At 38.8% G+C, this 15376-nt stretch overlaps 1 protein-coding gene across 2 annotated transcripts in view; it reads left to right on the plus strand.

The window, feature by feature from the left end:
• LOC108888720 (ankyrin repeat and IBR domain-containing protein 1) overlaps nucleotides 1-15376 on the plus strand; it is a 33594-nt gene that overhangs the window by 7876 nt on the left and 10342 nt on the right. For both annotated transcript variants that reach the window (XM_018684834.2, XM_018684843.2), the window contains exons 6-14: nucleotides 1538-1746; nucleotides 5378-5466; nucleotides 5567-5711; nucleotides 7125-7291; nucleotides 8891-8979; nucleotides 9791-9921; nucleotides 13620-13754; nucleotides 14168-14254; nucleotides 14677-14743. In XM_018684834.2, the coding sequence (XP_018540350.1) occupies nucleotides 1538-1746; nucleotides 5378-5466; nucleotides 5567-5711; nucleotides 7125-7291; nucleotides 8891-8979; nucleotides 9791-9921; nucleotides 13620-13754; nucleotides 14168-14254; nucleotides 14677-14743 (1119 nt within the window). The remainder of the gene's footprint in view (nucleotides 1-1537; nucleotides 1747-5377; nucleotides 5467-5566; nucleotides 5712-7124; nucleotides 7292-8890; nucleotides 8980-9790; nucleotides 9922-13619; nucleotides 13755-14167; nucleotides 14255-14676; nucleotides 14744-15376) is intronic.

The following is a 15376-nucleotide window of genomic DNA, read 5'->3' on the forward strand; positions in this document are numbered from 1 at the left end:
AACATTATGTATGTGAAGAACTTCAAATGTTCAGTAAGTTTTGTTTTGTGATTTTAAGCCTTTGAAAACCTTCACCCTACTTACTTTAACATAGCTTAGATTGTGTAGAGTAAACTTCAAAAAATGTGTCACAGTTTGGGGTTGATTTTCAGCCTTTAAATATCCTATTCTCTAATTCAGTGGGCTGAGTGCTGGCTGTAGAACCGTGTGTGCTACTTAATAGACATACTTTTGGGAGCTTAGAGGGGAGAAAGTGACCCCAGTATGGTGCTATATTTATTCACCTCTATCATGAGAATGCTGCCTGTCTGTTTAATAGGAGATGGAACATTTTAGGATTTTTGTTAATCTCTTGGAGAAGGGTTTTTGGATTTATGTATCATTAATTTCTTGTAAAAACCTTAACAAATTTCCACAACCTCTAACTTTTATATTTTCATATTAGACATTTTAAGTTTTCTTATCACAATGGTGGCACTTTCCTGCTGAGCTGCAAGCCTGTCAATCTATCAGTGCTTATGACAATTTGTATTTCCCTGCTAATTTTTGATATTTAAGACCAAATGTGAAGACTTTTAATTTCAGACTCCTTTTAATGGCCAAAAGCACGAAGATAGGGTCATACTCATTGATGAGTTTTAATTGAATGGAGATAGGGGAAACTGTTGCAATATTCATTATCTAAACGAGGCCATTTAGAGTCTGAGGCATTTGATTGGTGGTGAAACGTGTCTTGAGGCTGATAATGGCCTAATTGCACAGTTGACCGGGTCATGTTCCTTATTTTAGGAAGGGACTTTTTCGTCAGAATATTTAGACTCTGGCACAGTCCACAAGTCATTCAGTATTTATACTGAAAAGCTCTAAAACCTGTTCGTGTGCTAATGTGAGATTGAACAGCTATTCTAAAACAGAAAACCAGATGGCAGCAGGTCTATGTAGTTGACTGTTTGAAAGGCTTAGGTGGTAGTGTTGCTGCTCGAGTGGGATTTGTGTGGGCTTTGGTGGGTTCAGCATTGAGCTTATCAAATCTTACAGTTCTGTCTTAAATATAAGAGAGGACGGACTGAAATAAACTGTTTTCATGTGAAAACATTTTGTGTAGATGAAATCAGAGTTTAGCTGAGAACAGTGAATCTTGCTGAAGGGAATTTTTGCCATATGTTTTCTTTGATGTTTATCCATGTTTGTATAAGGCCTGCATTACAGTGAATATTATCAGGAAATACACAGTGTTTTGTGTCAACCCTGTAATTCTAAATCAGAGGTGCTATTTTTTGAACCTTTTTCTAACTGGTCCTGGTCTGTTTGTATGTTGCATGGGTGGAGTTATTGTAAAAAAAAAAAAATATTTTAAAAAGCTTTTGTTGCTTCAAAAGAGCAACTCAATACTTCATAATTCATACTTTAATGCCATGTGCTCCTAACACAACTAATAGGTTACTCATTTACTTTGATTGTGTTTCTCTGTTTTTTAATGTGTTGACATGTCTCTTATGCTTTTACGTTTTTTTTTTTTTTTTTTTTTTTGCATCAGATTGGGACAGAGAGAAGCTCTTAGAGGCCTGGATGAGCAATGCAGAGGAATGCTGCCAACGCTCAGGGGTACAGATGCCTAACCCGCCTCCCAGTGGCTGCAATGCTTGGGACACCTTGCCCTCACCCCGGACGCCACGCACCACCCGCTCCTCTGTCACCTCCCCAGACCAAATCAGCCTCATGCCTGCCGATGAGGAGTCTTCTCTGGTGAGAGATGTCTTCCCTGTCACCACTTTTTGCCAAATTAATTGAACAAGAGAGCAAGAGATAAACTGAAATGGGTACTTCTCTCACTAGCCAAATTGCTGTTTTTGCCCACTCATGCAAATGAAAAGGGAGCATGTAATTCTTCTGTAGGGGCATGGCTTATATGTGTCACTGAGTGAACATTGCACTAGATTCAAGTTTGACCAAGAACAGTTGTTACAAAGTTACCTTGAAACGTACTCTTTCAGAAAATTTAGGTTAAAAAGTTTAACAAAACTTTAAATGGCAATAGCAGTAGGTAGTAGGTGAGTACATAATTTTAGAATCTGTCATGTAACTGTACTTATCAGTGAATAGCCATCAAATTAAATTAAACCACACAACAAGTATCCTGAGGGAGCAGCATGTTCTCCTGGCCAAGAACCTGCTACAGCAGCAAAGGAACTGCACTAAAAGTAACTGGCAGTGTACCCATAAAAACTGTACAGCAATGTTTATTTAAATTGAGTCCCTACGGTGCCACAGATTTCCTGAAGTGTTTCTGCTGAATTCTTTAAATTTTCACTGCCACACCTGTCTTTCTGCATAATGTTGCATTATTTCCCAGTATTATATTGCTGGGAATCATTAGTATTCATGCCAGTGGTCTCCCCCACAAACAAAACACTAGCAGGACTTCTTCTACTCAGAGGAGAACCAGCGGTTTGTTAATTATGGTGTGGCGAGCTCTGAACATAAGAGAGTATTAAACTACTTTCTAAAAAATGTTGCTACTGTATAAGAGTCAACTCTCCAGAGGCCAATAAGGGATACCATAAAATAGTTAGAAAGGACATTCTGTTCATATCAAATTAATCTGAATTTACAGTGCATAGGGAGATACTGAACTGGCTGAGGTATGTTTATGCAAGGCTGTGAAAGCATCACTGTGGCTGTCTGTTAATTGTTTTCACTCTACAACAAACATAAACAGGTATCAAATATAGTCAGCAAAATAAAATTTTAGCACCTCGTAATTTTAACAAAGATAAAATAAATATTTTGTTTGCTTTTAACAACTACAGCTCCAATGAGTCATAGAAATGTAAATGTGCTCCCAAAACCTCACAGAAGGTGTAGTTTCCACAGCTGTTTTTGTTAATCTGCAAGGTCATCATGAAGTTCTATTGTCCCCCAGCTGCAAGAGGGTCAGCACACCCCTTGTCAAATGGCCGTGCCGTTGTCTTGACCTTGTCTGGGATTCCCTGATCATTATCAAACATGCTTGACATTTTCCTCAGCAGTCCTCTTTGTGAGCAGTTGTCAAGATGGAAATTACACTAGATAATTTGATATGTTTTGCACTGAAACAATGTCCAGTGGGCACCTTTAAGCTTTTATGCTTGCTAGAAATCTGTCTGTCAAAATTGAAGACTGCCAAAGAAGGTATCAAGTGTGTTGGTTAACAGTCAGTTTCCCAGAGGAGGTCAGCAGCATAGAGGGGCAGAGTGGGCTGCCTGGTCATCTAATTACTGCTTGGCCTTAAGACACGTGTTAATTATTTAATTATTTAATTTTTTTTTTTTAATTCCCAGTTTGTTTTCAGCAACATAATCTGACAAATTTAGATGTTAGTGTACAAAATATATCACAAGCTTTTTAACAAGTGAGTAAAAATATTTATACATGTTTGTTGTGACTTTTAAACACAGTGCAGTGTTTACAATGAATACTGTGGATTGTATTGTAATTACATACTTAGTGCGCATTTTATTAAGCCCCTGAACACCTGTTTATTCATGCAATTAACCAGTCACCCTATCATGTGGCACTGATGCAGTGTATAAAATCATGCAGATACAGGTCAGGAGTTTCAGTTAATGTTTGCATCAAACATCAGGATGGGGAAATCTCAGTGACACTAAGTCTCTAGAGTTTACTCAGAATGGTGTGAAAAACAAAAACACGTACAGTGAGTGGCAGTTCTGTGAACGGAAACGCCTTTTTGATGAGAGGTCAGAGGAGAATGGTCAGACTGGTTGGAGCTGACAGAGAGGCTACAGTAACTCAGACAACCACTCTTTACTATTGTGGTGAGAAGAAAGGCATCTCAGAATGCACAGCATGTCGAACCTTGAGGTGGATGGGCAACAACAGCAGAAGACTACATCATCCTATCACCCAAGAACAGAACACTGAGGCTGCAGTGGCAGTTGAAGACTGGAAAAATGTAGGCTACTTCCAGCATGATAATTCACCCTGTCACAAAGCAAAAGTTATCTTAAACTGATTTCCTGATGACAGTGAGTTCAGTGTACTCCAGTGGCCTCCCCAGACTCCAAATCTGAATCAAATATAGCACCTTTGGGATGTGGTAGAACAGGTGGTTGGCAGCATGAATGTGCAGCAGACAAATCTGCAGAAATAATGTGATACAATCATGTCAATGTGGGCAAGAATCTCAAAGGAATGTTTCCAACATCTTGTGGAATCCATGACATGAAGAATTGGGGCTGTTTTGAGAGTGAAGGGAGGCTCTACACCGTAATAATATGGTGTTTCTAAGTGCCCAACAATTATATGTTGGAACTTCACTGTAAGCAAAAGAGTACCATTTCCTTAGCCATTATATGTATTTTAGAATTTATATATACAGCACTGATGACTGATGACAAGATTCTTGTATTAAATCCCTATACGTAAATGTGGACGAAATGTATGAATTAGCAAAACCTGTTACCATTGACCAGGATCTTTTAAACTTTTGAAAGGCACTGCCATCTGTGGGGAAAATCCGACATGTCAGAGGATGTCAGGGGACATAATCTTTTTGGATGATGATTTATCCTTTAGTGTATGTTTCAATCCAGAGTATTTCAGTATGTGACCTAGACTTTTGATAGATGATAGCTAAAGCTGACAGACTTGATTTAACAATAACTTTATGAGAAATTATAGGTTGCATTTGTCTGACAGTATCTTTTGTCGTGGCACTGGGAAGGCGTGCCTTGAACTGCATTGTGCCAATCGACCGGGTCTACTCAAGGGCCTGTTTAAAGGTTACACTTGATTATATCACATTCTGCTCTTTCACAAATCAATACTTACATTGTTGAAGTACACTGCCTCCATTATGTCTTTTGTGAGGGTAAGTCTTTGACTGTAACAAGGCCTGTGTGTATGAGTGCATGCTTGTTCTTATTTGTATCTGTGTGTGAGAAAATACAATCTGATGACACAACAGTAATCAGCCACATGCTAAGGAGAGGTCATCATCTTGGCCTGGGCTGGCCTTTGGCACAGTGTTTTTTCATACATCAGGAACTACCACTGTGTGTACTTACACACACAAACATATCATCTTATTGTGGAATACAGAATTTTAACAGTCTAGTCATTCAATTAAATATTAAAATTAGGCCACTCATCACCACATTGTGGATTGCACTCTAAGCCTGTTCTCAAGATTGTTGAATTTCAGAAACTTCTCAGAGACTTTCTCAAAAGCTGTGTGGGTTTTTAAGTGTGATGTAAAATAATACATGGAGGACCTTTTGAAATTGCACCACAGAGTTTTAAGAATGACTTAGAAAATGATCTTTGAAACAATTTGTATCATGGCCTTAACATTGTATCTTTTTTTGTCTTACAGTGTGGTATCTGCATGTCTTCCATCTCTGTGTTTGAGGAACCTGTTGACATGTCCTGTGGCCACGAGTTCTGCAGAGCATGTTGGGAAGGGTATGTTGCATGTTGGTTTGGACTGCGGATTCACAAATGATGTTCCTTTGTGCTTTCTGTTTAGTTGATGGCTATGTGCAATGCATCTATGTGTCCTCAGGTTTCTTAATCTAAAGATTCAAGAGGGTGAAGCCCATAACATCTTCTGCCCAGCCTTTGACTGCTACCAGCTTGTGCCTGTGGAAGTCATAGAGAGTGTGGTGTCTAGAGAGATGGACAGGCGCTACCTGCAATTTGACATCAAGGTAAAAGAGATGAAAAACACAGATTTGCACACAATAAACTCATTTATTATAACCTTCTACACTGAATATAAAAATGATCTTGTCACCTTGAGGACACAGGACCCCTGAAGTTCAATTTCAATGTAGATGAAAGATTACAATGACTATACAGAAGATGCCAATGACTACTTTTGCATAGCCAGACCAATGTCCACAGCACTGTGTGTGTGCTGGAAAATGATCTGACTGCTACCATTATCACTGTAGCACTGGTTTGTATTTCTTCAAACCAATCACAGTTGTTTTGGGCAGCCCTAAGCCCTTGAGGCTTTCCCCAGGGGAATGTGGGGAGTTGATTACTGCCCTTAAAATGGCTCATTCTCACAGAGAAAACACCACAAAAAATGGTAAAAGATGTATGTTGACTGTTGATCCTAATGTTTGTGAAAGCTTACCATTTTCAGCGTGTAGGTTGCTAGCTCAGAGGTTGTTTGTTGTGATGGGGATTGTGAAAATGGTGACAGGTAGGAAGTGGAGTAGAGAAGAATGTTGACTGAAATAAGCACCTAATGGCAGGCTTATACTCTGAATCTACATTCAGTCAGACAGATGACCAGTTGACTGACATGGAAGGGCACAAAGGCACACTGAGGAAAGTAGATAGATAGAGAGTAGATTGATGAAAGGTAAGTCATGAAGTTCAGCTGAACTGAATAAATTAGAAATTAAGTCTTTACTCAGAAACATGATTTATTTGTTATCAAATTGCAGGAGCGAGGTACAGACCAGTGTGGTGCAAGTCCACCACAACACATTGCACAACTCTTCTCCAGTACCCCATGTTTTATTCACTAAATGTTTTTGGCTATTTTATCATGTTGCCAGATGCAACTGCCAATTGTATTGTATGTAGAATTATATTTACTTAAGTCTGGTTTGAACATAACTTATCTTTTCTTCGCCTTCAGCTATTCTCTAAAAGTCTAAGAGTTACAAAATCTCAAAGAAATGACCATCCTCTTTGTTTGAGTTATCATAGAAACAACATATTCTCATTTAAGCTGCAAAGGCTCAGTTATCATATTCAGGTGATTATTTTCCTTGTTGGGTCAAGATTGAATTAATCACAAAATAGGGTAGCACTTAGGACCTGTTGTAGTTGGAGGACTGTTGGTCTGGACCCAAAACGGAAAACATGCAGTGTAGGGGATTATTGTAAGGGCAACATGTTTGTATCATGGCAAAAAAGTAAATTCTCACCAAGTGGAAAATTACTTTCAGTGATCTTTTCAGGCAGAAACTTTCAAACCTGTAACTGATAATTCTGTGGCAGATTTAAGTGTAACACAGTCACCCTCAGTGATATACCGACAATTCAAAAATAGATTGTTGAATTGTCAATTGATTGTAATCTTTGTGCTTCCTCTCCTACAGGCATTTGTGGAGAACAATCCAGCAATCCGCTGGTGTCCTGTGGCAGGTTGTGAAAGGGCTGTGCGACTTAACACCCAGGGTCCTGGGACCTCCACCTCAGACTCTCTTAGCTTTCCCCTCCTTCAGGCCCCTGCAGTAGATTGTGGCAAAGGCCACCTGTTCTGCTGGTCAGTACTCACTACAACACAGTGTATTGGAAAATGAAAACATTTCTGTACTTGTGTGTATTATAGTTTAAATATGGACTTTTGTTTTTCAAAACTTTCAATATTCTAATGTAATGGTAATAATGGAGATTACTGGAAAAACACTGGAAAGTCAAGAATATGTTTATATCTGTTTAAGTAGAAGTCAAGCTAAAAAACATTAGAAACATCCCACTTGCATGTTTAGTTTGCCTGAGTGGGTGCATCCACATTATTTGCTGTTCATTTACACACACTTCTGGATTAACTTGAAATACATTAAGATTTATTGTTATTGTTTTCTATATTTTAAAATCAGTTCAAGTTAATTCAAAATCAGGTTCCTTAGTGCTGTGTCACTGTGAAATAGAAAAAGTTTGGAAACACACTGACTCATCTGAGGGTAGGGTGTCAAGTCAAACCCAGTATCTAGGAGAGAATGGCCATTTTCTGGAAGACAACCAAGAATTGAATGGCCTCTCCAACAGAGAGCTTTGAAGCGCTGTTGGTAACCATCACTTCAAAAAAAACAGTACTCCATCGCTCATTTCTAAATGATAGAGTGGTGAAGACATTCCTGAGTAAAAGGCAGCCTGCCTGGAGTTAGCCAAACGGCAGTTTAAGAAATCTGAGAGTATGAGGAAAAAGATTCTTTCATTCGATGAGACAGAAATTGAGCTGTTCAGACCAGAACAGATCAGAACACCAAGCACTTTCATTAAAAAAACAGGTACCGCTCATGATCAGGGGAATACCAGTCTTTATGGCAAGCTCGGTTACCTTTCAACTCTAACGTTATACTGTAGAGACAGAGATTGATTTTATCTGTATTTCCTAAAATGTTGAACTATTCTTTTAACTTGTTATAAATGTACAACAGTGTAGTCATAAGATTGTGTGAAGAGAACACACTTTCACAAAAAAATATGAAAAATGAGTACAAATAATTTTAATACTGTATATGCTCCTATGTATGGCGTGAACATTCATGGTCTGTGCTCTTGAATGCAAGATTCCAGCATCTATGCTGTTTTTATGTGTTTGTTTGCATGGGTATCCATTTATTTTTGTGTAACCACTCACATTATCTCTCTGTGTGTGTTAGCTGGATAGCATTCACAAGGGCAGAAGAACCAGATGCTGTGTAGTCCCTCACCTTCTGTCCTTTGTATTCATACTCCCAGAGCCCTGCAGAGTTCCCCCACAGCTCCCCCACCATCATATCATGACTACAACCCCACCTCATTAAATACTACATACCTCACTACTAGCTCACTGATTCCTCAAAAAGTCAGGTTGTCAGGTTTACTCAGGATTTCAGTTGCCATGATGTTTGGTAATGGAACTGGATGTAACACAAGCCCAACTTCACAAGCTCCTTAAGACACAAGGACATTCAGGTGAAAGGCAGAAATTGCCGATTGATGGTGGTTGATGGTTTTGACAGCATTCTGATAGCACTGTGTGGTTGGTGTGTTCATCATTTGTCTTAATTTTACATATAATCAAGAACAAGTTGTTTGCACTGAATAGTTCATTTCAACCTTAATATTCACCTTTACCTATCTGTGTCTATTCCAGGGAGTGTCAAGGTGAGGCCCATGAGCCCTGTGACTGTGAGACCTGGAAGTTGTGGCTACAGAAAGTCACTGAGATGAGGCCTGGTGAATGTGAGTATTGACAGTAATTTACTTACTTTAGTTTTTTGATGTTTTAGATAAGATGTTACACCTGGATTTACAAAATGTAGTCTTCTGACTTAAACAGACCTAATGTAAAAATGTTTTTAAGGAATAATTTTTATCTGTTCTTACAGCACCAAATCAGTCTTTATACCAGTGGAGTTATTTTAAGCTACATTGTGGTAAAATGTTAAAACAAAGAAGTTTAGTTTGTTAGCCGTTCCCCTTACTTGCCTGGATTTTTGGGTTGCAGTCAAGAGACTGATTTTGAGTTAAATTGTCTGGAACTCAACATAGTAATTATAAACAGTTAAGTGCTAAGCCAATTAAAATTCACCATGCTGATGATAAATTATCAATTAAAATGAACAACCCGCTCATTGAAAGTATGCAGTGTTTAGAAGCAGTAATTGGACTGTGGGCAATCTAATAGATGATTTAAGATGGCCCAAGTTGCTCCAAAGTGCCACTTCATTAATGGGATGGTCGAAAGATAAAAGCAATTCTTTTGTTTTGGAACCATCTTACTCTTCGATTTCCCCAGATTCTGTTTTAACTCATTTCAAACGGCACATCAGAGGTGCTTTGATAATAGCCAATTATTCTGTTTGTGTGTGTGGGTGGGTGCATGAGCATCTTGGGAGATGTTAGCAAAATATATAAGCAATACACATTAGTCAGGCAGGACAATTTCCCACTCAGTGCAGTGGTCTGTTTAGATGCTGTGGTAATAGCCATTCTCATTCTGTCTCATTATGCCTTTATTTGTTCTGTTAACCTTCCCCTCCTCTTCTTGAAGTGGCTGGTGTGAGCGAAGCTTACGAGGATGCAGCCAACTGCTTATGGTTGCTCACTAACTCCAAACCCTGCGCCAATTGCAAGTCCCCAATACAGAAAAATGAGGGCTGCAACCACATGCAATGTGCTAAGGTAAGTTAGGCCGGGAAGTTTGTCTCACCAGTACAGTTTGTAATTAGCTCACTATTTTATCTCAGGGGCTATCCTGGCTAGCATGTTTTCAATTGGTAATGAATAGATTGTTTTCTAATTGGGAAAACACTAAGATCTGAACCACTTCGCAAGTACTACACATGTGTTTGACACAGTCTACTGCTGTTAACATTTAAACAAAAAAAAAGGCAATAGAAATCAATAGCAACAGAATCAGAGTTTGACTTAGAAAGCATTACCGAGTTGCAAAATAAGACACATTTCAGCCTTCCTTGCTCATTGGTTTGTTGTTCGCTTAGAGCTCAGCACAGGGATTTTGTTCAGCTAAATTGGCTGAAGTTATATTTAGTAGAAAAACTTGTAAGTGGCTTTAGAAATATTTGTCGTTCAAAAGTACAAAATGAAGTTTTTGACATCACACGAAAATAAATAGGGTGCATTATGAGCAATAACCTCATTTGCCAGACACTGTATTTTCATTAGTATTGGAATTGTGTGACCATCTTCTGTGGATGTAAGCAGCGCGGGGGTGTAAAGTGCTACTGCTTAGTTCCATTTTGCTGTTGTTTTGTAGATGACATGACTCAGTTCTACGTAGGCACCAGTTTAACCCCCATTGTTCTTTATTGCTTTAATATCTCAATTATTTGTCAGTGAGAGTGTGGGACTTGGTGATGTGTATGAGCCTCTATGAATAGTTTACATAATTGACAGAGCAATGATAGGGTGATAGATATTTGTAGGCACTGCCCTCAGTGTAAACAAACAGTCAGAAAATTAAGTTTGTGTATACAGACAGACTGGAAACATGCTTAAGCAAAGCGACATTACAAAGCATAAGATGTGCATTGATCATGATCTCAAAGGCAACACTTTGGTCCTTTTCAAGATATTCATCATCCTCAGTGGAGTTTTTAATTTTACTGTGGCATCACCATCAGGCTGTAATTTTCATTTGTATGTAAGAAATGTCAGAATCTAATGTCCAAAATGACAAATTTACTGAGCACAGACATGCTCTTAAAACAGGAAAATGAAATATATTTAATGTGGCCATTCCTGGAGCCCTCCTCTTACAACAAGCTTACAAATGTGGAAGATTGCCATAAAATTTCAGAAGACATTCATGTCAGGGTGTTGTTGGTCAATCCAGCACTTTTACATTTTGAGGTGTTGTAAACATACTAGCCTAAAGGGGCCACACAACAGAGCTTTAGACCAAGTCTAATTTATGTTATGTATGTATGTATGTATGTACATATGTGTTTATGCATCCATACATATAACAAGGTTGATTTTCTGTGGTTGGCTTGTTTATTTGTTCTGGGCTTAAGCGAAGTCTGTTTCCTTAGCCAGAGGGCAGATGTTGCACATCCTGTCTCTCAGTGTATGAAGATCACTTTGTGTGACAGGAGTGAAGGACTGATAACATGCCTCCTGTGACAGGATAAAAAGTTGCCCATTGTAGCTCCTAGATGGGGCTTAATTTTAGTGTACTGGTTTCATGTTAATGCATTGACTTTATGGTTTCCTCTGGCTAAACCTAACAACTTTTTCCACTGGTTTGGTTGAGATTATTTATAGGGAAACTGATTTTACCTGAGGAAATTTGAACGCTCACTAACACCAAACATATTTTTAGCAGCACACGCATATTTGTTGCGACTTTCTCAGAAACTTGGTGAATAGCTGCTATCTTCAAACTACAGAAGCTTTATGGAAATAAAAGATCTAAAATAGTGGCTAATTAAATATTTTCCTGTAGGGCAGGCTTTGTTGTGTGGCACTATTTTGGATTCTTGTGATGATTCGCCTTATTTAACTTTCAAATATCTCATAACACTCTTGATGAATTTGCTCTTGGAATTCACTTTCAGGCAGTTCTTCTTCGATCATTACACAAGATTTTCCAGTGGCTGTGTCTCATTTTTATATCAGTTTGTTGGCTTATACTTAGTACCTTGGACTCATCTGATATTAATAACTAAAGAACTGAGCATGAAACAATTTTTGTGCTAAAGTACTGATAACATTATCCTAAAGACATGAGTTACATATTGTCTTGTTCTAGGTGAAGGTAACTGTAATAATGCTGTTGTAATTGTGAAAGTGAAAATGTTCATTTTAAAAGCAGTAGCTTATGATACTACTACTACTACTACTACAAACTATCCAAACAAACAGCTGGGAAGCCAGTAAGCCCTGTAGCTAGTCAGCAGCCTCTGTCTTACTAAGATGGACAACAGAGTAATATAGAAGTGATGGAGATAAAAAGAAAAGACACTCAGTGAGTGGCGGAGGCAGAGTGTGAGACTGATAATCACACAGTCATGTTGTCTGCCTGCATCTCTGTTACTACCACTGTTGCTTGAGGGCAGGCTATGAAGAGTCTCTAGTGCAGTCATACAACCAGGCTACTTTTATCTTTGTGACAGCCTTGTCACTGTTTCCATCCTGGTTAAAGAGGCTGACTAGAGATGGAGATTAGTTTGGGAGGAATGGAGCAGTTTTCACAAGCTGAAAGGCCATGAAGGGCTCAGCCTCTTGACCTGTTATTACCTGGTAAGAAATGGCTTTACCCCTGTTGCTTGGAAACACAGGACTCAGTGTTGCCAAGGAACATTTCTTTTGTCTTTTCACTGTCATTTCCTTACCTCCGGTGTGGCTTCACACTTTTTATCGTAAGTCTCTCCATTTCACACACTGTCTTTTTGTGTCTCACTGTTACATTCATGCCCCCTCCCACTCTTTAATTTTGTATTGATTTTTCTGAAGTGTCATGTAAACAGTGTGTTTCCAAGACAACTGAGGTCTCAGCCTTTAGGGTTTTGTGTTGCTCTGGCTAACTTGTCACTCACAGAAGTATTTGTGACATGGGGAGAGAAATCACTTACACCCAAATAGGCTGCGGATTGGAGTGGCTGTAGTGTTTTGTTGTTCTACAATACCCAATGGGATTTGCTGATCTCAAATGTAGTCTGAGTGCCTTCTAGTGGCAGTAGGCTCAGGATTCACCTCTAGGTTCAAACAATTGTAGAAAGGAAAAAAAATAGATGGGAAGAAGATAAAGATGGATAAAAGACAGACATGCAAGTAGATCTTGAGTTCCAGGTTTAGGGGTTTAGGGGCTCTTTAACATATCCTTCACCTTTCATTACCCCAGTCAAGGAGGTTATGTTTTCATCTGTGTCTGTCTATTTGTCAGGAGAATTATGTAAAAAGCTCTGAATTGATTTGCAACAAACTTGGTGAAGTGATGGGGCAGATCCCAGGGAAGAACCTATTGAATTTTGGTGCAGATCTTGTTAAAGGGGCAGATTTATTTTTCTATTGTAAGAGCTAGACAAACGTGTAGGATTGTTTAGCCTTGGTGGAGGTATGCGCTCTACTGAGTGTCATTCTAGTCATAATTGTGTTCTACTTTTGAGAGCAGTAAAAAGGATATACTAAGGATATAATTTTTTAAGACTTGCTGTTGTATGACTTGATGATGTTTCTGCGTATGTGGAAATGGATCATTTCACATACCTTGAAACCGTGACTTATTTTCTGGCAGTTATAACAGGTATGTGGGGACTTTTTTAAGCATGTCAGAAAATGTAAATCACTTCAGTATACAGTAGCTGGAATAAAATTAGAGCAAATTTGAGTCTAATATTTCCATTCTGTCACTGTAGTGTAAGTATGACTTCTGCTGGATTTGTCTGGAGGAGTGGAAAAAACACAGCTCATCAACAGGAGGCTACTATCGCTGCACCCGTTATGAGGTCATCCAGCAGGTGGAGGAGCAGTCAAAGGAGATGACTGAAGAGGTATGCACACAGTTGGACGCTTGTCTATATTTTCTATAATTCTAGGGTAATTGATGCACACACATATGCAAATAGCCAAGGTGTTTATACACTTTAACAGGTAAAGAGTTTAGTCTGTGGAGCTGAGATAAATAAGATAGAAAATACACAGGCATACATACACAACCAACTTCCAGACACGTCCAGACTCTTGACCAGTCATGCACAATCAATCCTGTCTACCTTCATCAAAGGTGAAAAGACATTCATCCTTCACCAGCATTCCTCCCAATCACAAGTACTGATTTCACCTGTGGCAATACTCACTCACTTTGGCCACTCTCAACCAAAGGACCTTCACCCACCTCTGCGAGGGGTAACAAACATGCTCAGGAGTTATTGACTGTGACTGGTGTCTCATCATGGTTTTGCAGGCTGAGAAGAAGCACAAGAGCTTTCAGGAACTGGACCGTTTCATGCACTACTACACACGTTTCAAGAATCATGAGCACAGCTATCAGGTAAACAAGTCTGGCTTTGCCTTTCAATGACGTCTGCTTGGCATAGTGTACAGCCATGTAATGGTTGAGGCAAAGGATGTATCCAGTAGTCACTTGTCTCATAATGTAAAAATGGCACATGGCCTCATAGGTGGTTGTGCTGTCCAAAGCAATATACTATAAAATAATGAATGTACAGTATTTCTGTATTCTTTACATCAACTATATTAATGGAGACTGTCCTACTTTTTTGGTGATTGGGAGTTGTTTTGGCAGCAATAATCAGACATCACAATGCGTTGATTAAAAGAGTCAACTGCTCTCACCTTTTAATTTAATTAGCCTCATACTCTAGCATTCTCTTCATCATTTGGTCGGACAGCGTTCTCAAGACGTTTTTACCTAACAATAAAACCTAACAGTCTCTATCTTCTGCACAATAGCTGGAGCAGCGCTTGTTAAAAACAGCCAAAGAGAAGATGGAGCAGCTCAGTCGAGCCCTGAGTGGAAGTGAGTGAGCAGTCTGCCATAACAGTGTCACTCTGTATCACACATTTAGAGAGATCTTAATCTAGTCCTGTGATACTGAGCTTTGGGAAGTAGGCAGGAAGCATTAAGAACACAAAAGCATTTTAATAATGTATTAACAACAGTGGGTAGCGTTATTATTCAGCAGGCATGTTCAAGTTACAAGAAAGCTGTCAATAAGCTTTGTATAGAGTCCTTTAAACACCCATCTCTACAGGCAATTTCCACCTGTTTAACATAGTCAGGTTTTGTTCTGATACACAACACTCAAGTTTAAATTTCAGCAGATTGCAGTTGCAGTGGTGTTACTTACATAAGTCTGGCTGCCAGCTGCCAGAGAAATGGAAATGTACATAACTCAGCTGACATGAATTTGGCTCAGTTCAACATTTGCACAGTTGATGCTGCATAAAACAATTACAGTTTGAAGGTTTTATTCTCTAAAAATAACAATTGACCACAACTGACCATCACTATTTTCTGATGTGTATCTGAATGCAGATATAACATTTTATATTTTTATATATAAAAATCTGAAAGGATTGTACTGCCTTGGTTTGTGCTCTCTGAGTATATTATTTTCTTTTGGTGATTCAAAATGCAAAGATTGCTCGT

Source organism: Lates calcarifer, linkage group LG15 (assembly GCF_001640805.2).
Source record: "Lates calcarifer isolate ASB-BC8 linkage group LG15, TLL_Latcal_v3, whole genome shotgun sequence".
NCBI classification, from domain to species: domain Eukaryota; kingdom Metazoa; phylum Chordata; class Actinopteri; family Centropomidae; genus Lates; species Lates calcarifer.